Raw genomic sequence first — 24,988 nt, forward strand, 5'->3', positions numbered from 1 at the left:
AGTGTTTATCACCGGGGAGTTCATGCTGTGACGGTGTGAATCAGTCAACTGGGAGGTATGTAACACAAAATAAGCATCTCCCTCACTGCTGGGTGTGTGGTGGGAGGGAGGAAGCAAGACCGGGAGGACGCACCGGCGGTAGCGTCTCCTCCTGTCCTTTGTCAACCTTGTGAGTGGCTGGAGCACGGAGGTGTTGATACCAGGCTGCTCTCTGTCTATTCTTGATAGAATCGTTCATTGCACCATCTATAGTTTCACCCCTAACGAACAGACGACTGATGGTGTCGCACTCTCCTACCGCTTCCTTGCTATTTTGCGCGCAGTACTCCTCGCGTCTTTAGCCCCGGCGCCTTCCTGGTTACCATGATAACCTACATCCATCTGACAAGATGAACGTTCTGACTAAGGTATGATGGGAGGCCTTGTTCCCATCAGGCACCTGGTTTGCTCAGCAGCAGCAGCTTATGTTCTACCGCAATATGATGCTATGAAATTTCCGGGTCCAGCACAAGCACCCGCCGCAGCAATGAGTAACCTTTCCTCCTAAAACGCCTTCATTTTCCACTGCATTTCTGTCATTTGACGTATGACACAAGCGATAGTTTCCACAATTTGGTTTCATCCATTTAACCGTGCTTTCAGAAACGCCACATTTAACGAACAGGCATTTAAAAGCCACCATCACCATTAAAGAACCACCCAGGCAGGAAGAGCCTACTGTCGAGTAAGCAACTCTACGAATCCCTTCTCATTAATTAAACTTATGGCGTCTATACTACTACAGCCACTTAAAAGGCTGTAGACTTATTCAGAAATTGAATTATTACACTACAAAATAGCAAGGTGTTTTCTGAACCCATAAATGCTAATTAGAAGTAGCATAGAAGTACCTTCTTCAACGATGAGTAATTAGGTCCATATAGCCAAAAAACAAAAACAAAAAGCAAACCTCAAACTACAGTATAACCCTGAGTGCAACACAAAAGAAACATAAGAACGTGGAAATGACATTAATATGAAGGTAGCTATAGCTAAACGTTAGCTAATTTAAATTAAACTTGGTATAAGATGCCAAATAGTTAGCCTAAGGATGTCTTTAAGACATTGTTTTAAACTAGGTTTTATTTGTTGAAACAAAAACTACAAGATAATAAAAAGGTCCTAGACATGTTGGTAAATGGTAAACAGTAATGTAAATATTGTTAAAATGTATTCTAGAATAAGCAAAGTTTTAGCTTAAAAACGGACTATTACCTCATCTGCACAGCATGTATTCAGTGTTGTTCAGTTGTACAGATAAAGCTGCAACTTATAACTATGTACAGTATGTTGTATAAAATGTTTAATATTTAACTTGCTCCATTCAATACAGTATGTAGAATGAAAATTAATTTGTATTTAAGGAAACTTAAAAGTTCAAACTAAAAATGACTCAGTATCTCTGCAGACCCTGGTATTGGTTGTAAACCCCCTTTTAAAGACTTCTAGTGGTCATTAAAGTGAGATTTGAATCCATGGTCTCTCACGGGTCCAAGCAGGTGAGGAGAGCACGGGCAGACAAACACCTAGTGGTTTTGCTGAGACGCCCTGTTTTTATTGTCCCTCATTTGTGAACAGGGACAGAGGGCCTCATCTGTGTGTATTTGTTTCTAAGAAGGCTAATGAATTGATAATGTGCAATTTAAGTCTTTTACTGCTGCATCATGGCTATCAGGTGGCACTGAACGCTGCTGTCAACACAAGCTGTCTCTGCTCTGCTGCTCTCATCTGTCACTAAAACCAGCCTTTGACTCCAGCCCCTTTACCCTTCCTGTACGACAGAAAGGCTTTTAAAATGACTCTCATTCAGATTGTTGTCACTGAAGTTCACAAACATTGGTTGTTTACCCTGGATCTCAGGAGACGCTCTAACAACAGCCCTTACAGCGGTTGTGAACCAATCAAGGGCCTTGTTAACACAGGTTAATTAACAGAAAAGCAAAGGCCGTTGATAGAAAATGGATGCAGCTGAATGTTGTTTTTTTTTTTTTAAGGCAAGACCTTGCAGTTGGACAACAATTAGACATGCAGGTTTGGAACCAATTCTGCTTCATTATTCTATGGAATGATGAGGTTTTATCCTTCCGACAGGTTTTAGGACATTTTTTCTTTTTGGTGCTGTACTTCTGCTGGAGCCTAAATTTGCTGAAGGGAACTCCAGAGGGATTAATAAAGTGCTATCTATCTGTCTGTCTGTCTGTCTATAGGAACATTTATTGAATAAAGCCCACCGGGGGCATATCCTTTGACTTTACTCCCCAGGTGATAAAACTGATGTCCACTTGAACCTGGCTCATTTATGACAGTCTTTGAAAATTATCTTTTAGATTGTTCTTGCCCACCTGCTGTGTTCTAAAGTGATGCCAGAGTGTAGACTGTGCTTTTTGTGTGATTGTGTGATTTAAAAAAAAAAAAAAAAAGTTTTAAAAACACTTGGACATTTCATAGTTGTTGTGGTTTTACACATGACTCAGTTCATTTCCTGTATACAGTCTATGCTCTTCTGTTGATTACTCTGCGTGCCCTGGATTGGTCCACTACTGCCATTACACCTGTTGTTAGAGACGATGACGATGGAGTCTCCAGCTCAAACAACCAATGTTTGTAGTATCCAATGACAACAAGTAAAACTGTCAGTTTGTCCCAGAACTTATTGACCTTCCCTTGTACTTCCTATTGACATAAAACCTCAGTCTCATTGTCAGGAAAAGTGTACTTGTTCCCAAACTATTACATCTGAAATCATTCACCACTTTAGTTATTTTTGTCTTACTTGAGCTGCTGCCTGCAGCTCTGAGACCTTCATTAACACATTTGTATTCTGACAGGATGATGCGTCTAGCGTGCTGCACGGTGCTGCTCTTTGTCCTGAGACTGCTGGTGGGCTTGCCTTGGTACCAGGTTCTTCCAGCCATCAGCATATTCTACCTTGGAAGCGGGGGATGGAAGTCCATCGAGGTTTTTGCCAAAACCATTGGCAGGGACTTACAGTAAGCATGTTTAAGATTGTACCCTAACTGTTTAAGGTTGTGCCTTTGCTGCTGCAACTCTGAATGTTATGACCATGAAGTTTTGCTGGTCATTTGAATCATACAAAGGGCTAATTCAACACAAGCTATACATTTGGCTAATTGTTTGCTAATCATGGATTGTATTATTTTTCGTCAAATCTTTGCTTATTCTGAACAAATATTTGAGAATCAAAATAAATCAATTCAGCTATGCATTTTACTTATGTAGAATTCCAGAAGATGTTAGCATGCTAACCTCATTCTGGGCCTCTTACAGTGGCACATAGCAGTCATCTCTGTGCCTACATTCAACTATATGGGTAGAATTTAATAAAAAATATTTTCATATTTGTTTATTAGGTGGAAAACATGCCTGTTGCCATTTATGCTGGATTTCTAAAAAAAACCTGCAGCCAATGAACCTGTGTGTCTGGTCGAACAGATCCTGATTTTGCAGTTACTGGAACTGTTGCTAAACCAGCAGCCTTTTCCTGTTGTTCTTGTTTTCAAACATGAACTAAAATAGTTTGTGTTGTGCTGTGGGAGGCCAGATTTACAGTGTTAGGAAGAAATGCACACCTGAACACCTAAACTTTACAGACGCTGATAGCTCTGTTGGCTCTTTGTTCATGGACTTGTATTGTCTGAAGCCTCTGTGAGGTTAAATATTGACCTTACCTGTCTATGTTGTACCATGCTTGTTCCCTCACTGACTCACAAATTCCTACATGTCAATGTGGCGTAACAAAGCCCAGGTGCTTGTTCAAGGGTTGAAGGGATGTAGTCGCTGGCTAATGGTTTTCTGTACACCATAGCAAGTCACACTGAAAGAATCTCCTGCACAGCTGTGAAGGCCAGCCACAGTAGTGGCTTAGTGGTTAAGGAAGCGGACTTGGGTCCTGGTTCGGGTCCACCAGCTGCCAGGTTATCACTGAGGTGCTCTGATCATGGCACCCTGGCACCGTCCCCACACACTGCTCCCCCTAAAAGCTGCCCACTGTTCACTTTGGTGATGAGTTAAAAACAGAAGTCACATTTGGTTGTGTGCAGTGGTGTGCTGTGTCACAATGACAAATAATTAATTTTCACTTTCATTATGACAAAGTTTTCTTTAATTTGAGTCATTTATGGGAACTACAAAAATAGTTCTTAAAAATCTAGTCAGTGTCATTTGTTACACCAAATGTTCTCCTTTCGTTTAATATTTGACTCCATGTAATGCCCAATGAAGGTTCTACTCTCTATACAGTATAGAGTCTGTGGTTCCTGAGCACTTAAGCATCTTTGCAGTGGCTCCCTACGAGATCATATTTGAAATTTGTGAATAGACTAAGTCAGTGGTTCTCAATTATTTTCTGCCATAACCCCCATTGGGGACAGAAATGTTTTCACACGGCCCCCATTACTATTACACTATTACAGGTGATTGGCATGATAATACTGAAGAGTGTGTTGTAGGAATCAGTCATTGCCTGTATATTACTATTACACTATTACAGGTGATTGAGTGAGGTTGGCATGATAATACTGAAGAGTTTGTTGTAGGAATCAGTCATTGCCTGTAAAAAAAATATGCATTTTGTTTGTTTCTGTTTGATGGTAAAAATGGCACTTTCAGTGTTTAGTATTGCAGAGCCTTAGATAGGAGATTAGCGTCAGAGACAGACAGGAGTGTAATATAGATTCAAAGTTGTTTCTTCTTCCTGTCAGTGCTGCAGTGGTGTTGTTGCGGGTGAAGTTGAACGTCAAACGTCACCTCAAAGAGAAAAACACCATCCCCAAGATCTTTGCCGAAACAGTGCAACGACACGGGGACAAGACTGCGCTCATCTTCGAGGGGACGGGAGAAAGGTGGACCTTCAGACAATTGGACGAGTATTCTAACAGAGTGGCAAACCTGCTGCTGGACCGGGGCTTTAAGGTACAAATTGCCCAAGAAATCATTCAAAGTAATTATAAATAGTACCTTGTAGCGAGAAAGATTTCATGACCACAAACAAATGTATTTGACTGTTTTCTTTGTCGAATAATGTCTTTAATGCCAGTTTGTTTTTGGTTGTTGTTGTTTATGTCCTCAGGATGGGGACGTTGTCGCCCTCTTCATGGAGAACAGATCCCAGTACGTGGGGCTGTGGCTGGGCATGGCCAAGATCGGAGTGGAGGCAGCGCTCATCAACTTCAACCTGAGACTGGAGGCTTTGGTCCACTGTGTCACCATCTCCAACGCCAAGGCTGTGGTGTTTGGCTCTGAGCTGTGTGAAGGTGAGTGGAAAGTTCAAGAACACAAGAATATCAGCAGGGATATCAGCAGAATGTAGAGCTACGTTTTTTTGGCTACGTCGGTCACGTGCAAAGTCATAATAATACTACGATGAGACTTTATTTGTGTCATAATTGTCTGCTGATGTTGAGTTGGCTAACATTTAGTAATTCCTTAGGTAATATTAAACTTAAAAAAATGAGCTTTTTTTATTTTATTAAATTTTTTAAATAATTGGCTTATTCACTTAGTTATCGGAACAGTCTGTAGGTTACATTTAGCTCTGATCTTTTCGTTTAAGTTTTTGTCAACTTGCAAATACTTTTAGCTCCCACATGCCTAGTAAAATGCCTTTTCCATTTCTTTATTATTTGTACTATTAATGTGCTATGCCTTTAGGACACATTTCATATATATATTTGGTTCTATATATAGAGAATCTGGGCCAACTTGATCATTTAAGGTTGGTCAAATTGTGGCCGAAGAACTGAAGAATCCTCTTTGGTGAGGGGTGTACCATCTTCTAGACACCAAGTTAGTCCAGTGGCCTCCATGACCCAGAGAATCTAGACAGTTGTCTTTTTACTCTCTTAAAGCTGATTTTCATTTTGTTATTTTTATTTACCTTATAACTAGTTCACTCACACATTTCCTGAATGTTTTGAATTTGTGAACCTTTACTTATCCCATGTCCAATTTCACCATCATATAGCACACTTTTAGCTGTAAAGAAATTAGGTCATATGTGATAGATGGCTATGGTGTGTCTAGTTTATTCATGTTTTATATATATATTTATATATATATATATTTTGGTAAGTATTGTTTGCTATACATAACATTTCTCTGGTCTTACAGTGTATTTGAAATATTTGCTTTGTTTAGCTAGTTTTGGTCAGTTTGATATATCAAAAGTCCACTTCATTGATTTCTAGACAAAAAATATCAACATTGTATTTATGTTTCTTTAAAACTTTTAGCTAACCAAAATACTACTTGCAGTTTTAGCAGTTTAGCTAAGTATTAAGCAAAATTAGCTACGTTTGGCTATATTTGAGCAAATTTTGCTTTATTTCTTAGTTTGTTCTTTAGTCCTTTAGTAGAACTATCCCTTGAACTCACAGGGCAGTTATGATATTCTCCGGTGTTGTCGTGTTTCTCTGCGCTGAGAGCTGAATGGTGCAGGGCGATGGGAGTAGAGCTCATAAAAGATAGATGGCTTTTCAGGGAGGTGGTCCTCTTAGCTGTTGGTTGAGCTTAAAATGGAAAGTGGAGAAAAATCTCCCATCAGCCACCTGTGCTGTTCAAGGTCTAAACCAACTGGTAGATAAATGATAAGCTGGAAAAGATAAGTTGTTTATAAACTGGCACTATTTTATTAATGCAATGATTGACTTCCCAGTACAGAGAGGACACTGATCTCAGAGCAGTTCATCATCTTACCTGATGGTACTGCAATTAATGCAATGCAATTCTGTGCAAATCCTTTGAAAGTCACATATCGATAACTTATCTGGTCCACGTGGACTATGCAATAACTGATGGCTGATGCGATAACGAATCGTTGTTGTTGGTTGATACTGATAAATTGACCCATCAGTAGCTCCTCCTAGTGGATGATAAAGTTAATTTAAATGATAATTCCATAGTTTGTATTCAAGAAAAAAAATCCCTGTTCCCATAACCTTTTGTTTACATTGAGCTGAGGCTAAGAATTGCTGAGACTTAGGCCGGACAAAATCGGTGCTAAAAACGAATGCATTTACTTTTGGCTGCATTGTGTAATGCAGCTCTGCATTACTGTAATTCCTGAACATCCTGCAGTGAAGGTTTTGTACCGATACATGTTCTGTTACAGAGCTGAACTTATCATGACCTTTAGCTCAGATTCAAACGGTCCAATCTTCATAGTTTCCTCCCAGAATCTGCTAAATCTCTGCATCCTGGCTGGAGCACCACCCAGGTAAAACAATATGGGTTAAAGATGCAGCGTATGCGGAGCATTTCCCCACTAATAGCAGGATGATGATGGTGCAGTCGAAGTATTCTCCAGTGCTGACCCAGCACTATGGAGTAACGATTGATGGTCTGAACAGTCTCTGGACTAGATCCTGATCCTTTTATGTGTGGTGTACACAGTACATTTAAGTAATTGAACACTATGCCACCTGGCTACAAAACTGAAAGCTGAAACAGAACAGTGGCCTCAGTGATGAGTTGGCAGCAAAGGTTTTAAATTTAAACATAATTTCCACCCATGTTCTCCTCCTGTAACAACGCTTTAAAGTTTGGCAACAATTAGTTTTTACTCGCCAAATTCACTCATTTGTCTTTGTCTTTGGCTGCTGTAGCTGTTTCCGAGGTCCACAGTTCAATGGGGAAGGCGGTACAGATGTTCTGCTCCGGAGACTGGGATCCTAAACATGTCCCTCAAGGGACAGAGAGCCTGGAGCCCCTGCTGTCGGACGCCTCAGCCCATCCCCCTGCTGCTCGCCCCAAACGCTGCTTCACAGGTGAGAAACTCATAAAAACCAGAACCTGACCAACATGATGTAAAATTTCAGACCATTCCACGCCTTGATATTATATTCTAAGTAAAAAGTTCTCTGTTCTTTGTCCTAAAAAGCTACACAGAGATTTTTGTTGTTGTCAACAACCGTTGACCACAATATTCCTCTTTGTTGTTGTACCCTCTACTGTCTACTGTAAAATATGTGGACTCTGCCTGATTGCATAATATTAATAATCTATGTTTTCTCAGATATATTTTTGCTATTCTTAAACTACCCTCTGACTTGTATTTAGCTTTTTTTCTATACTGTATATTTTGCTAACTTGGAGCTATTTTCTGGGCTAATTTAAAAAAGGAAATTGGGATTATATATATATATATATATATACATGTATGTATATATGTGCAGTATGTATGTTTGTATATGGGTGACTTATTATCTCTTCCTATAAATTTGAACTACGCGTGTTCTCTGTTGCAGATCGCCTCTTCTACATCTACACATCAGGAACCACAGGGATGCCTAAAGCCGCTATCGTTGTGCACAGCAGGTAAGAAGGAGCCATGCAGCTAGAGAACAAACAGAGAGATACTAAACACAGCTGCCTCTGTGTGTCCATACAGTGTTTCTCTCTCTGTGTCTCTTTTTTTTTTAAACAACACTTGATTTTAAATATGTCTCTGCTTTCTCTGTCTTACTTTACTCTGGTTTTAAGGTACTACCGTATGGCAGCTTTGGTGTACTATGGTTTCAGGATGACGTCAGATGACGTGCTGTACGACTGCCTTCCACTCTATCACTCCGCAGGTAAAGATGTACACTGTTGAAAACTGTAAATCAGTTTATGAGTTACTGTAGCATCTGTAGAACTAACTCACAATTAGCCAAACGTTTACCTCTTCACAAGTCTAATATTTGTAAAATAATTCTATTCTACTTTGTATTATTAATACTGTATAAACTGTATGAAATGGCTCATTATTTCTCCTTCATTAGGATAGTCTTAATTCTAATAGTATAATTTTTCAGTCCATTGAAGCAAAATGTGTTTTGTGAGCTCCGTCAAAGCCAATGAAGTTGACTTGACTAGTTAGATTTTTTTTTTCACTTATATTTTGATGTTTTGTACAGAAATTGATTTTGAAAGGGCTTAGAACTTTTTTTTTTATACCTGTTTGAGTTCTAGATAAAAGATTTACATATATTTTTATACAAAGTCTTAGACATCTCTGTTTTCCACAGGGAACATTGTGGGAGTGGGTCAGTGTATAATACACGGCATGACTGTGGTCATCAGAAAGAAGTTCTCTGCCTCACGTTTCTGGGATGACTGTGTCAAATACAACTGTACTGTGAGTACACTCTAATTGTCACTTTCATGTTGTTCATTTGATTCAGAGTCTCGTGGTTTAATTGGTGTGTTTGTGGGTGTTTCCTTCAGATTGTGCAATACATTGGTGAGATCTGTCGCTACCTACTGAACCAGCCAGTTAAGGACACAGAACGGCAACATAAGGTGCGCATGGCTCTGGGCAACGGCCTCAGGCAGTCCATATGGGAGGAGTTCATGAATCGCTACAACATCCCACAGATTGCTGAATTCTATGGAGCCACTGAGTGTAACTGCAGTCTGGGCAACTTTGATAACAAGGTGAGAACATGACTAATCTGAGAAATTTATGAGTCTGTAGGTCAGAACCATTCAGTGACTCCCCCCCCTTCCCCCCAGCCACAGTTGTCCTGTGTCCCAGGTTTAGAATTCAGTATGAAGTCCAGGTTGCTGCTCCTCTAGGACTCTTTCACATTAGCACCAGAAGTGAAAGAGGCCAACCAGCTAACTAACAAGTGAAATACAGATAAGGCATTTCCTTAAACAAAGGAAATACCTAACTACAAGCCACACCCACCCACCCATCACCCTTTTATGATAGCAGCACTGAAGGGCCTGCAGTATTGTGTGGAGTTCTGTCTAGTTTAACAATGGGCTTCCTGATCTGTTGTCAGAAGTTTTAAATAATGATGCATAACAACATAATGAATGAATTCTCAGTAAACTGACTTTTATTTTTTGCCCTTTAGGTCGGAGCATGTGGTTTCAACAGTCGGATTTTACCCTTCATCTACCCCATCAGGTTGGTGAGGGTTGATGAGGAGACCATGGAACTCATCAGAGGACCTGATGGGGTCTGCATACCATGCAAACCTGGTACGTTAAATACATAAACTGAACATTATTTTAATGCCATCACATGTCCACGAATGGAAAACGTGCAAACTCATTTGATTGGTCAGGACTGACTCAGGCGCTGTCAGAACACCGTGGTGACACTGTTTCTCTCTTCATGTACAGGTGAGCCCGGTCAGCTGGTGGGCCGGATCATTCAGAACGACCCCCTCAGGAGGTTTGATGGCTACGTGAACCAATCAGCAACCAGCAAGAAGGTTGCCCACAGTGTCTTCAAGAAGGGAGACAGTGCCTATCTGTCTGGTTAGGGGCTTAGAACTACTCACACACACACACACACACAGACACACACAGACACAGAGAGACCAGTGACTCCCTGGTGTCTCTGCTCCTGATGCCCTTGGACCTCCCCTCTCTCCAGGTGATGTGTTGATCATGGATGAGTATGGACACATGTACTTCAAGGACCGGACCGGAGACACTTTCCGCTGGAAAGGAGAGAACGTCTCCACGACGGAGGTGGAGGGCACACTGAGCAGACTGCTGGACATGAAGGACGTGGTTGTGTACGGAGTGGAAGTCCCAGGTAATGTCTTCCAAGAAACTGACCCGGGCCTTAAGAATTGAATTTGGAATATGCAATTTTAAAATTATACTTATGTCTTATTTACCTCTAACTGTTAATATGTTAAACAACAAACAATACTACAATATACTAATACTACTAATATAATAACAATATTTGTGTCTGTAGAAGTTCTTCCCACGTTCTGTTTGAACACCTGAATGTCCCATAGGTCATGTAGTGTGCTGATGTCTTGGTTAAATAGTGTCCAAACCAACCTTATTTGGTGCATACTGCCACCTACTGTACTACAGTGTGTAGTCATGGTATGACCACTGACATTTTGAGATAACACAGTCTACTCCGTATGCCTTGATGCACAATTCGTTTTTTATTTAAACCAATGCAAATTACCACGCGTATACAACAATGATTCATGATGAAAATCCTTAAAAAAAAAAAACTGGAAAATCCCCTGCAGATCACACAACTGCCTCAAGTGTTAGTTGTTTTTAAATGTTATGGGCAATTTGTCTATAATGAACCAAAACCACAAAACCATGTATCAAATGATGTACAAAGATATCTCAGTAACAAAACTTTATAAAAAAAATTATAACATCTAACCAACATATCAGTCCAAAAATGTTATAATTGTGTGTGTGTCAGGCTTTACTGTGTAAATATTTTCCAGTATGCAATACTTGATTTGCTGATAATTGTAAGTTCACTCAGGACAATCATGCAATTCAAATCAATTATATATTTGAATCAACTGATGGTCCTAATAGAAACAATAGTGTGTTTCTAAAAATACATTTGTCTCAAGAGTTGTATTTGTTTGATCACAGGAGCAGAGGGAAAGGCTGGGATGGCAGCCATCGCTGATCCGTCTCAAAGCACCGACCTGGACAAGTTTGTGAAGGACATGGAGAAGGCTCTTCCTCCGTACGCCAGACCGGTTTTCCTCCGCTTCCTTCCAGAGGTCAACAAGACAGGTATGGCAACAAGACTGAAATTAAACAGAATGCATGGAGTATCCTTTAGGTTTAAATATTAGTCATACTGTGTATTTATATATATACATGTATATATGTATACACACACGTGTATATATACGTGTGTATATATATACGTATATATGTGTGTATATATGTGTATATATGTATATGTATATAAGACTGAAATTAAACAGAATGCATGGAGTATCCTTTAGGTTTAAATATGAGTCATAGTGTGTGTGTGTATATATATATATATATATATACATATATGTATATATATATATATATATATACACATATATATATATATATATATATACATATATGTATATATATATATATATATATATACACATATATATATATATATATATATACACATATATATATATATATATATATACACATATATATATATATATATATATACATATATGTATATATATATATATATATATATACATATATGTATATATATATATATACGTGTGTATATATATACGTATATATGTGTGTATATATGTGTATATATGTATATGTATATAAGACTGAAATTAAACAGAATGCATGGAGTATCCTTTAGGTTTAAATATTAGTCATACTGTGTATTTATATATATACATGTATATATGTATACACACACGTGTATATATATATACATATATACACGTGTATATATGTGTATATATGTATATATGTATATACACGTGTATATATGTATATATATATACACACACACACGTGTATATATATACACATATAAATACCCGTGTATATATGTATGTATTTATATACGTATATATAAATATATAAACGTGTATATATATATATATACACATATAAATACCCGTGTATATATGTATATATGTATATACATATATACACATATATATACACACATATATATATATATACGTATATATGTGTGTATATATATACGTGTATATATACACGGGTATATATACACGTATATATATACACACGTGTGTGTATATATATATACATATACACGTGTATATATGTGTATATATGTATATATGTACAATGGACAAAAGCTTGAATTATAACAGTCCTCCAGTCACTAGGTGGCAGCAACTCATACAGTGGTTTGTACAGATAATATCATATCATAATACCATTATCAGGTTCTCGATAGTATTTCAATTCGTGGGGGTGTGGGTTGGGGGCGGAATGTAAAAATGTCTCTCCACAAGGGGGGGGCATGACAGAACATAATTGAGAAGCACTGCTCTAATCACTCATGTCACCGTTTCATCCTTTTCTTGTTTGTTTGTTTCTTTAGGAACATTCAAGTTTCAGAAGACCGAGTTGCGCAGGGAAGGCTTCAACCCCAGCACAGTGTCTGACAGACTATATTTCTTGGATTCCAGCAGAGGCCGCTTTGTGCGGCTGGACGAGGAGACTCACCGCTCTGTGTTGTCAGGGAAATATAAGTTGTGATGAGCAACTGGCCGACGACTGCATTTACAGGTAACACATACATGCAGGTAGAAAGATCTCCTGTCAGCAGAACAGCCGAGTGAAAATCCTGGTCTGCAAATTTACACAAGAACACACACAAGCAATAGCCATATAAGTCAACAGATTTACACATTTACACACACGTACACATTCTCTTTCCAAACCGAGACTCCTGGAAACGCAGTAAAAACCCAGCATGCATGTACACAAAAGAAGAAAAACTGTTTCACCAATCCCACCTGAAACTCGTCCTGCTACCACAGCAAACACAGAGGAACCCCCCCAACAACCAGGTCGACGTTGAGGATTTAAGACCACAAACAGCACCTCTGCTGGTCTATCATGGTCTGACAAAGACTGAAGTTCCGCTGAAGAAGACTCTGCAGGAACAAAGAGCAGGAAGCAGTGCTTTCTGATGATTGGCTGGCATTACCATATGCCCAAAAACTTGAATCTATAAATACTCACAGACTTCACGGAGAATTTGGCAGGACCATAGATTGAGCACACACTCTATGTGACATGGTGGATGGACTGTTGAGACCTTGAACCCATTCTTTCACTGAAAGGAAAAAAACAGAAATTTGAAGAGTAGGCAGCCTGTTATCTTCATCTGCACCTTCAGCCAGCAGTGACGACCCCTCTGACAACTCCAACTTTCCAGATCACCGTTGTGTTTATTCCTGATGTTCATTTAAATTATGTGTTGTGTGTCAGAGAGCCTATGATTTAGACCAGTGCTTGAAACAAAACAGTTTAATTTAAGTGCAATACTGCAGTGTAAATGGCTGCCGCACATCACATTTGAAAAAAATACTTTTGAATGCAGTTAAACGTTTGTGTCATACCAAAAATATTTATGTTGTAGTGTTGCTTGTTTACATATTTATGAACCTATAATGAAAGTTGAATTAATTTATTTTGTAAAGCTTTCTTTTTTGTAGGCCAAATATTGTAACACACAAGAGGATAAGAGCTGCACAGATTTTTTTCCCAATCAGAGCTTAGAAAAAAAGGTTAGCAAACAAATGTTTCTTTACTCAGAATTCAGTTAATGTGTGATGAGTCATGGATTGAAAAAAAAAGATTTGACTTCAGTGTCAGATTTGTAGGTAGAACATGTGGGAAATAATTTACTTAAGGTTCTTGGGGGAAAATATTTAAACATGTAAATAAGATCAAGGGTCAAGGTCAAAATTCAGACTTAAGATTTATCTAGTTTCTAGGTTCAAGGTTCTAAGAATTCTAAGAAATGTTTCAGTGATCTCAAAATGAGATGTGACTATTGAAATCCAGTTTAACTTAAAATCATTGAAGTAAAATCTCTTAGGAATTATTTAAAAAAGATCATTGCCGCTCTTTTTCTCTTGGGTGTTTTTTTTTGTCTTTTTTTTTGTTTATTCAGCTGTTCAAAGATGAACTAATACAATCTACTGTAGCTGATTCAACCCTGGGCTAAACATATGGCTCTGTTTGGACACAGAGGTCTGCTCACCTGCTGGGCTGTCAGGCTGCGTCGCTGTGTGTTGTTTCCAAGTGAACTGTTAACCTGTTAATGGCTCTTCTGTACATCGTGTCCACCTGACTGAACAGAGAGAGAGAGAGGCACTAAACTTTTCTACTTTAACAGTATTTTCTTGCTACACAAGGATGTTTGAGCCCAACGATCCAAAGATTCCCAAACACGGAGCGGGGACTTTGTCATGAGGAACATTCAGCAAGAAAAAAAAAAGGCTGGGAAATGGAAGATAAAGACCCTGGACAGAGAACATGTTTTCTCTTTGTTTGTCTCTTGTGTATAGTCACTGTTGTGAGGGTGTTAGCAGCAGGAAGGGTGGTGTAGGTGACCTGAGGAGCGCGGTGCCTTACCGTGACGTCACATCCCAAATTTACAGGTGATGCACAGCGTCGCCATTGGTTTCCTGTCCACCTTCCATCTTCCCACCGAGCTTCTCTCTGTCATGTTTTTGCTTCAACGGGTTCCACGCGTTCTGTCAAAGTCAAAAAACGTACAAAACTGTAAGACATAGACCTTTTTTCAATGTTGTTAAAAATCAGTATCAGCACTTGGTGGTCTCCTTATTGTTCTTGTTTAAAGATTACATCTATTACTTTTTTCAAATCCATAGTAACGGCTACATTTTTGAATCCTGAAATCTTTTTCCTAAAAAGACAAGAAACTCATCTGTCCTGTTGTATGACACGTCAAATGCTATTTTGGACCAAATAAAAATGTAAAAAGTTTTCACAGACACAGGTAAATTTAAAACAACACTGAGAAAGGTTGAAAATCCTCATAGACACATTTTTACTTGTCCAACAAAAATTAATTTGGCCACGAGCTTGTTTTGATTTTATTTTTTTTTACGCTACATTTTAGTCTTTAAACATAGTTATAGTCGTTATCTTCATTGCAATTTTCCTCCTCGCCTCAAGCAGTGGTTCCTAAATGTTTTACAGTGTACAACCTAGGAAACAATTACCACCAGTTGTTGATGGTGAGTGTGGCTAACATTAAAATACAAATGAGAACGGCACTAAGAAAATAAATCTCTAATAGAATTATTATACTATTTCATTATTAAGGGAGCTTATAAACTTATGTGACTAAACTAATCTTAATGGGACTCTAAGCTCAGCCGTTTCACCGCTGGAGGTCGCCCAAGTACCACTGGTGATACACATGTCGTTTGAGAACCACTGCCTTAAACTAACTTTTCCATCCTCTATGTTCGCTACCTGATTGTTGGTCCTACCCTGGTCTAACTGGAACTAGGTGCAGTCCTAGTAAAGTGCTGAGCAGAGCAAATGATACAAACAGCTGTGGGATAGAGTAGTGGGGGGTGAGGAGGGTCTTCTACTTACAATGTCCTGCACACAAATACACTTAAGAGATTGTTTGTAAAAAAAACAAAACATTTTTGTTTTAATAACTCCCCACTCTCTGCATCACTAACAGTACAGCCGAGTCATTATTAGTATAGTTGTTATAAATGTCGGTGCGCTGTTAAAATGTTCTTCGACTGAGAAACAAATAGTTTGTAATTCTTTCCTCAGTTTGCACTGACCTACTCAGTTGACCTTGATGGCTGCTGTCACACTTCCGCCACTGTTCCCTTACGTTGGGACGCAGACCAACGACAGCCATTTGACGGGATACTGAGAAGCTCGTCGCCGCTTCCACTGTAGTCGTAGTGTGTCGTGAGCGCCCGTTCGTTCTTTAATGATGAGTGTGGACTGTTCTCGCGGGTGTCTGAAAAGGAAATGAGTGACCAAATTAGAATGTTGTGGAGAAATGCGTACAAATGTATTTTCTATGTATGGAAGGGAACACGATTCATTTGGCTGTTATGATGCTTCTGACTATAGGTTGCACTATTCGACCTTGACCACCAGGGGGCGCATGACTAAACAGCCCCCCTAAACAAGCACTCTGAATAAGATGTTTTCATTTTTGTTTTTATTCTTAATGACTTTAATTTATTATTATTATTTGTGGAACTGTTAATTATATTTCTGATTGTTTCACTGTATGAAGGTGTTTTATTTTGTTATTTTTGTTTGAAATCCAAAGTTGTGATTTTTTTTTTGTTTGTTTTTGTTTATTGGTTTGTTTAAAGATGCGGTGATTTGTGCATGAGTGGGAGACAATCACATTTAATCCCAAAGACGGGGTTAATTAAAATGCAATTGTTGTGTTTGGAATTAAATTGGTTGTGTATGTTCACCCAATTCCCCAACATCCTGTAAGCTAAGAGGTAGCTAAGAGTCTGTGGGGCAGTTCACCAGTTTGACCAGAGAGGGGCGCTTTACCTTCATTATACTGCTTCCGGCTACAGGAGCTCTCTCTGCACACCTCTCCGCATTTCCCAAATCGGTAGACAGGCATTTTACCTACAACATATAGAAATATACAGGTTTTGAGCACGTTAAGAACCAAAATAACATAAAATTAATTTTATGTTTGCATTTTACTTTTTAAAGTAATAGAAGTTTAAATCACAAACGGTTAAATTCTTCAACACATTTTTTACTCTTTGTTACTACTGATGGGAGGCAGTAAACTGTGACCAAGATGTGGGAATGAATTCAGTAAAAGAAATGTCTGTTGTTCAAGATGATATGATACTGTCAGGATATTGTGGATGTTTGTTTTGGGTCTCTCATGTTTGTCACTCATGGGCAACTTCTTTCACTCCTGTTTGTTTTGTTTCACGTTTGCTATGTGATTGGAAATGTTTTAAAAAAAGTTCTAGAGAGAGAGAAACAAGTGTAGGTGTGTGTGTGTGTGTCTGTGTGTGACTGTGGGTGTGTGTGCCAGGGAGGTGTGTGAGGTGTGCTGTGTGTGCAAAGACACACACACTGATGTCCTCTTGTCCACAGATTGTCACAGAAGGCTAGCAGTTTAACGTCATTTTCAAGGAAAGACAGGAAATCAGTGCGACAGGTAAACAATGGTTCCTGATAATAAAACCTATTTAAATTGTTCAATGTTTTCTGATGTGTGTTTTTTGTGTGGTATTTTTTTCTGGTTGCTCATTTTACTCATACGTATATCATTTGTTTTGCCAGCAGGAGCAGAACGACACAACCACCTACCCCAAAATTAACTAAAGTGATACATTCCAGGGGATCTAACATGTTTTCAACACATTTTTTTTATTTTTACATGTCTTGGGCACTAAAGAATTTAATTGATTTTTTAAAATCCTTTTAAATTCTATAATATTTTTTAACAAATTAAAAAAATCTTAAAATATTAAGTTTTTGATGCATTCACATCATCTGTTAATGCTACAGTACTGATCTGTGCCTTTTGAAACTGTTTGTACACCCCTGCCCTAAAAAGATTGTTTTTCGTCATTGCATCAAACCCTTGTTTAAACAGTTCACTGTAGGTTATAGTGGACTTTCCAGGCCCTTCTAGGTAAATGTATCAATATCACAATTAAGGGAAATGTTAACCCCCCCGTAAGTATAGGATCTCAATAGCCACTTAACTGTTTCCAAGTCAAACAATTTTTTATTTTAATTTAGATTTTGACAAGAGTCAGTACTGATTGCTTGTATGTTCTGGATATTTATTTACACTCCTCAATGTCGGCCTATTTTTATTATTTACACAGTCCACACCCCTCAAAAAAAACACTTTTTTACTGCCTTAATGGTTAGCACGGCTCAGAAAGTTGTATTATATTATTGATTCTATGAAAAAAGATGTCAAAAATCACATTGAAACAAAATGAGTTTTAAACCAAGTTAGACTTAAAAAAAGGTTAGTAAAACCCAAAAAGAAGTAATAAGGATAAGGATACTCCATTGATTATACTCATTTTACAACACTAAAGACACAATAACACGTCTCAACAGAAGATAATGTACTAATATTTAACCACCAACATAATGACAAACTGACATAAAAATAATTTCTTGATTTTACAGGATGATAGGGCAAAGACAATTAATAAAAAGTTCTTTCTTACAGCCCCAGCCTTCAGTGGATGCTACTGGTGTACTCCACTTAAGCATAAGGGAAGTATAGTAAGAGTTTAGGGAGTGTATTTAAATGATCTAAATAATTTTCTCATCACTATTTTTTTTAAAGAGAATACATTAGTAACCAAAGTACAAATCTCTCCTAGGTCTGTTTGGGGGTAGGTCTCCATATGTTGTGAAACGTTTCAGTAGTGCCTGACTGAGCCTCAGATGATGCCTTCTAACCACAGCTCACATGTGTTTCTGCACTTGTGGGCAAGTATAAACCTACTCAGAGTTATTTTAGAAGCTCACTACTCCCAACACTCAGCCACTGTTAACTGATGGTCCTGATTGGCTGAGCAGCAGGTGGGTGGATCAGGACAGGAAACAAACATTGCCTCAGGCTTTGCCACTCTGCACCCGTCTGTTGATCAGCTGCTCTTCACTTTAGGCTCAGGTCACTTATCCTTTCTCACCCTTTCAACCTTTATCTGTCCCGGCAGCCATGAGGACCACCGTGGTCGCTGTTGTCATGGTGATGGTGGTGATGGTGCAGGCCATCAAGCCTCTCAGGGATTTCGACCCACAGAGGGTAAGACGGATGCACAATGTCACACTTGAAACTTTGTCTGTGATTAATTTAATGTTATTCAAATCTAATTAAAAATAGCTGCGGGTCAAATTTTAAAATATAACAACTTAGCTTTGTTTGTGGGGTGGTTAGATGAGCTGCTAATTCTTAATTAGATACCTAGCAAAAAAAGCCTCCAGAATAACTAGGAGTGAATCCAGTAATAGAGAGAAGTTAGCCAAGCTAAGTAGTAAAAGCTAACAAAAATCCAGGATAGCAACATAAGCCTAACACAAATAAAGTTAGCCCAATAGGTACCATTTTAAATGAAATCAGCTAAACAAAAACCATAAAGGAGATAAAAGGTATGTGAAAGACTGAACAAAAAATTGAAAATCTGACATAATATTTGAAAAGTCTTTAGCTTTAGGCTAAAAATTGACAAAACAAATGGCCCCAAAAAATTTAAATTTAGCAATCCCCTTCATCGCTCTTGTTTATGTGTTCCTGGAACCATTTTGTTTGTTTTGTTTTTTTTAGTTGAGCCAAAGTTTAACAGCAGTCCACCTTAAATATACTGAAAATGTTTGTCCTGTGGGGACTGTTTGCAGGCACCCACGGTTTATTAGGTTTAGAGCTAGGATTAGAATTAGCGTCTCATTTGTGGAAAGTAGAATGTTAAATTAGCCATATATTTGTTACAGTTAAGATTAAAGGGCTGGAGAATTGTTTAATGAAATACGTGTGTGTGTGTGTGTCTAGTTTGCAGGTAAATGGTACCGTGTGGGTCTTGCCTATGATTCTCCCAGTTTTGCCCCATACAGAGACAAACTAAAGGTCTCCATGGGCACTATCACACTGACATCTAGTGGCAACTTTAACCTGACAATGTGGGACGCAACGTGAGTCTGTGAAAATGTACAGTCATTGTGATACTTAATGAAAGTAAGAAAATGTGATGACAATAAGAAATGTTTTTCTATTCCTCGTTGCCCTTGTGTTTGGTCTAGACCTTTGGGCTGCCAGGTGAAGTCCTACCTGTATGAGAAGACCAGCACACCAGGACTCTTCACGTACTTCAGCACACGTAAGCCACAGCACACTAAAGAGATATAAAGAGACAACAGAACATCATCAGCATATGGTTACAACATGACTTTGTTTCCTCTGTGATGATTTGACTCCCTAAATCAGCAGATGTCTGCAACTCAAGTTAAAAGTTTTGGTCAACAATAATATGATCAAGTGACCACATGACTGAAAGCCACCATGGTCAAGATCATGACATTTCAAATCACGTGTTGTCACAATTTGTTTATGCTTGATACTATTTCTCTGCTTATGAGTGGAAGAGGAAGTATTTGTTATTTTTAAGAGGTCAAACATAAGGCGATCAATTATACATTTTAGCTTTAATCTTAATTTTCAAATTTAGACTTATTCACCATCACAACTTCATTTGACACATTTTATGATTTACTTTGGAAGCCATCAAGAAATATGGGGGGAAAAGGGAGAAGAATGTGAATATAAAAGTAGGTTTGACAAAATATTCATATGTTAAAAAAAAAAGTTTACAAAGAAAAATGGCAAGGGAGGGGGGCTATGTCATATAGGAAATTAAAGTTTTCAACTTCAAGTTTGCTTATAAAATGATGTAACATGCACATAACGTGCACAGATAATTCAGTACAAGTTTAGTATGAATGTCTTAATTTTCATTTCTAATTTATTTTGTTAATTTATTGTAACATTTAACATCTTTTAAATTTTTAAGCTTTTTAAAAGCGGAAAAGAAATTGGCCAAAAAAAACCAAACTCTTCTTCATCTATTTGTCTGTACTCTACAGTATAGTGAAGAACACTTCACACTGTACAATAAAAAAAAGCCTTTATAGTGTTAGGGTTGACAAATACCATTTTTTTTTTATGAAAGATATCAATCATAACTTTGTATTTGTGTTCAGCACCATGTCTACAAAAAGTTCAGTTTTTTCATCATTTTTCATTTTGGTTCAGGCCATAACATGGTGAAGGACATCACAGTGGTGGACACAAACTACACCGACTACGCTCTGGTCCTCAAACACAAAGTGTTTAACAGAGAGTACACGCAGGTGGCGCTTTACGGTAAAAGATAAAGACACGCACACACACAAATGTTTTTCCTGCTTGTCATCACCGCCCTGATGTGTCTGAATTTAACACCCAACTCCTCACAGGCCGCTCTCCCAGAGTTAAACATGAGGTTTTCAACAAGTTTAGAGCCTTTGCCTTTTCTCGAAGTTTTCCTAGAGATTCTATTCTGACTCCACCACCTGCAGGTGAAGTGAAGAATTACATACACCATATTCTGTACAATAAGAAACAAACCCTTCAATACTCCAATGTTCACCTAAGGCTTTTTCCTGTCCATAGAGAACTGCCCGGCTTCTGGATCTGGGCGCTAGCTGTTTGCTACAGCGACACACGGAGACACAACAGCGCCATAAATCAATGATTAAACTGTGTTTCTGTAGAACTTCAGATTGATGTCCCGAATGAAGACGAGGCCCTGTCTAGACTATATTTAACCATAACAGGTCCTAAGAAATACATACCAAATATATAAAATATATACAAAATATAGGGAATAAACTTAGCAACGTTTAATAATTATTTTACTGTTTTGTTTTCTCTCAGCATTGTTGTTGTAACGTATGAGCATAAAATTATTTTTTAAAATGGTAATAAACCTTTGTGTGTGATTAAACTTTTTGAATCACATTTTACTTTTTATTAAGAATTATTTTGACTAACTTTGACTTTGACTAACATATTTATATTGGTCATGCATGTACAGTATTTAAATATATATTTAAATATAATTTTGGGCTAACCTAAGCATCATATTTATTAATGGATAAAATTACATGTATTATTTAATTTCTCCTTCCGATTGATTTTTTGACAAACTTGTGACCTCTTAGCTGCAATTTTCATTAATATATAATACAATAATAATAGCTATTATTATTATTATCATTATTATTGTAACTATTTACTGTGTGTAAATAACATTGGTTGACATATACTTAGTTTAGCTAACTTCTAGCAACATTAGGTTTTATTTATATTTTCTGGTAATCAATGCTGAAATATCTTTACCAAAAGCATGTACGAGCATGTATTTTACGTCTGCATGGGCATAATATTTCCAGCAGGAAATACACGACAGTACACAGAGTTTCTGCTGTGAAACAAACTAAGGCACCTCACAGCGTGGTCCTGGCTGTGGAACACTGACTCCACGCCTGAAAAACATTTAGTCACTCTTCACCACTGGTAACGATAACAGTTAAAACCACTGTCGACTGTGTTTGTTTTAGCTTCATACGCTGAACACTGACTCATGACATGATTTGTTTAGAAAAACACACACACACACACACACACACACACACACTCAAGGTCACAGATAGCAGCAGAACTAAAAGGCATTCTATTTGAGCAGGTGTAGCTGTGGTTCACAGTTTCTTCAGTAGGTTCATGCATGATGCACAGAACTATTGCTCTGGTTCTTCTCCTGGTCCTGGGTTCAGCCCATGACCTGACAGGGACTCTTCCGCCCCCGCAGGAGGCCTTTGACCTGGACTCAGTGAGTGACACCCTCTTCTCTCACTGTTTTATTTATCTATTAGGAAACAGCTGTGTTCTGTGTCTAGTGTTTTTGACTATACTATACAAGTCTATGTTTACTGTTTAAATATCAAATTTTTGCGCCAGTATATCAATAACATACCGCAAAACAAAACATGTGATTTTGGCACATCTCTACTATCTTTTGGCTCTTGGACCAGTTTCTAGACTAATAATTTAGGCTATTTAGGCTGTTTAGGCTATTTTACATTAGCTTAGCTAGCATCTTTTTTCTTTTTCTTTTTGGTAATTTCCCTAAATTCCAAAGGGAAAGATTTATCTATATGTAAAACGTGAACAGGCACGATATTCATTCTGTACTTTATGACACGTCTTCGTTTTTCCTCCAGTTCATGGGACAGTGGTATGAAATCGCTGTGGTTTCCACCTGTCCTTACTACATGCAGCGCAAACGTGCAAATCCTGTGATTCTTTCGATGCAGCTGCAACGTTCAGAGACCAACTTCACCATCACGACGGACACCTTCAAGTGAGACCCACGGTCACACACATGTAGATACACCTAAGAAATTGACCAACTGATCATGTGTACCTGCAGGAACGGCACATGTAAGCGATCGTCCACAGATTACATGTTGACTGACACTCCAGGAAGATTCTTCCACCACGTTGCCAGTACGTTTTCACACAGTCCTAACTCATTTACATGTCTACTCTGTTAAGTACATCAAGACAATTATTTATCAAGAATAATTATAATTCCGTTTTGACTCTTTATTTCTTGCACTTTCACTATTAAAAAAGAAAAACCAGACTGCCATGTACCACTACAGGGAGCCAAAGTGGCACCAGTCAAGTAATTTATCAGGATCATTTAGTCACATAAACTTCAGCTGAGTATACAGATGTACTTTTTACATTCATTTACTCAACACACATTGTTCTTACTGCAGAGTTTGGAGCTGATGTTGACACGACTGTGGTGGAATCCAACTATGAGGAGTACGCGCTGCTGTTTCAACTGAGCGTAGAGAAGCCATCATTAATTACCACCATCATAGACAAGCTCTACAGTGGGTGACCTTCCAACACTGACATTTTCACATATGCACATTTGTGTACAGAAACACAATCAGCAACTATGCAATGCTGGACTAGTTTTAACTCTGAATTTTGATAACTATTTACCTTAACCTATTTTAGACTGTCTTGGTTATTTTTGATTAACTGGAGGTTTATTATTCACCACTCTTCACTATTTCTGCTTTGTTTCAGCTGTGTATGTAGCTTCCATAACAGATTTATTTTCTCTTCTGCAGGTAGGACTGTGAGCGTAAGGCCTGAGGTCATCGACAAATTTAAAACACTCGTGAAACAACATGAAATGAATGCAAGTGACATCATCATGAATCAGTGGAAAGGTTAGTAAAGTGTTCATAAATGTCTTTACAAATTTACCATTGTCTAGCCATTTCCACCATTTCCATCTTACTGTCTTGCAGGTGATTGTTTCCCCCTCAACTAAACCAAATCCAGAGGCTAACAGTTAGCTTCAAGTGGCTGAATCCAAAATAAAATCCTACAAAAACCATGCAGCATGTGTTCATGTAACAGAAACAAACATTAACAAATCATTTACCCAGCCATCTGCTATGATTCTTGACACATTACACTATTTGTTACTAACTTTGAGCTGCTTCTTTTGACTTACTTTTGGATATGTCCATAATTCTTATCTTCCTGGCTTACTTTGTGTTGACTTTTCTGTCAGCTAGCTCTACCTATTTAGTAATCATCACTTTAACCTGCATGTTGACAACCGTTTGGGCACCAGTAATGCCAGATGACCTGAATTTGGTCATCTATGTAACACACTGACTGACACGTGGAGCAAAGGACCAGTTGGCTGGACTAGAGCTCAGGGAGTTGTGAGGGGTTCTGGTGCTTGCTTGACACACCACAGTCGTGCCAGTACTACGATTAAAAAAGGGAACCACCTGATCCCAAGGCAGATCACCTGTTCATCACTACAGGGCTCCAGAGAAATGTGATTATGAAAGTGTTTAACTGAGCAGAAATCGAACATTTTTCTTCTTAATTTTTTATTTTATTTTAATTTGGTAAGTGGGAACTCCTCTTTGGCAATGATGTATGCAACAATAAATTTCGTTAGCATTCCCGGAGCGGCGCCACTTTCCAGAGGTGTCCTAAAATAAAATAGTCTTGCATTTTAAGGCATTT

The 24,988-nt window shown here is 38.2% G+C and overlaps 4 protein-coding genes across 5 annotated transcripts in view; all 4 read left to right on the forward strand.

Moving 5' to 3' along the window:
• Positions 1-17,550, forward strand: part of slc27a4 (solute carrier family 27 member 4) — a 24,111-nt gene extending 6,561 nt beyond the window's left edge. The window contains exons 1-14 of one of the 2 annotated variants that reach the window (XM_008324324.2): positions 7-55; positions 2,868-3,029; positions 4,761-4,971; positions 5,129-5,312; positions 7,662-7,823; positions 8,304-8,373; positions 8,539-8,630; positions 9,066-9,175; positions 9,265-9,474; positions 9,903-10,029; positions 10,174-10,311; positions 10,430-10,594; positions 11,425-11,571; positions 12,881-17,550. In XM_008324324.2, the coding sequence (XP_008322546.1) occupies positions 2,869-3,029; positions 4,761-4,971; positions 5,129-5,312; positions 7,662-7,823; positions 8,304-8,373; positions 8,539-8,630; positions 9,066-9,175; positions 9,265-9,474; positions 9,903-10,029; positions 10,174-10,311; positions 10,430-10,594; positions 11,425-11,571; positions 12,881-13,038 (1,935 nt within the window). In that variant the 5' untranslated portion in view covers positions 7-55; position 2,868 and the 3' untranslated portion in view covers positions 13,039-17,550. Of the gene's footprint in view, positions 1-6; positions 56-2,867; positions 3,030-4,760; positions 4,972-5,128; positions 5,313-7,661; positions 7,824-8,303; positions 8,374-8,538; positions 8,631-9,065; positions 9,176-9,264; positions 9,475-9,902; positions 10,030-10,173; positions 10,312-10,429; positions 10,595-11,424; positions 11,572-12,880 lie in introns of those variants that run through there. The other variant, XM_025062767.1, reaches the window with a different exon arrangement.
• LOC103389085 (ephrin-A5-like) overlaps positions 1-24,988 on the forward strand; it is a 1,154,841-nt gene that overhangs the window by 813,042 nt on the left and 316,811 nt on the right. The gene's annotated exons all lie outside the window — the stretch shown is intronic.
• Positions 18,935-21,874, forward strand: ptgdsa (prostaglandin D2 synthase a). Its single transcript, XM_008324323.3, has 6 exons — positions 18,935-19,129; positions 19,871-20,010; positions 20,119-20,195; positions 21,128-21,238; positions 21,331-21,432; positions 21,527-21,874. Exons 1-6 carry the CDS (start codon positions 19,043-19,045, stop codon positions 21,556-21,558), a joined length of 549 nt encoding a protein of 182 aa, XP_008322545.1. The 5' UTR covers positions 18,935-19,042; the 3' UTR covers positions 21,559-21,874.
• LOC103389058 (protein AMBP-like) lies at positions 22,575-24,981 on the forward strand. The gene is made up of 6 exons (XM_008324322.3): positions 22,575-22,745; positions 23,137-23,276; positions 23,346-23,422; positions 23,701-23,820; positions 24,067-24,168; positions 24,250-24,981. The coding sequence occupies exons 1-6, from the start codon at positions 22,641-22,643 to the stop codon at positions 24,270-24,272; spliced, it is 567 nt and encodes a 188-aa protein (XP_008322544.1). The 5' UTR covers positions 22,575-22,640; the 3' UTR covers positions 24,273-24,981.

This window comes from Cynoglossus semilaevis, chromosome 14, assembly GCF_000523025.1.
Source record: "Cynoglossus semilaevis isolate Cse_v1.0 chromosome 14, Cse_v1.0, whole genome shotgun sequence".
Taxonomy (NCBI): domain Eukaryota; kingdom Metazoa; phylum Chordata; class Actinopteri; order Pleuronectiformes; family Cynoglossidae; genus Cynoglossus; species Cynoglossus semilaevis.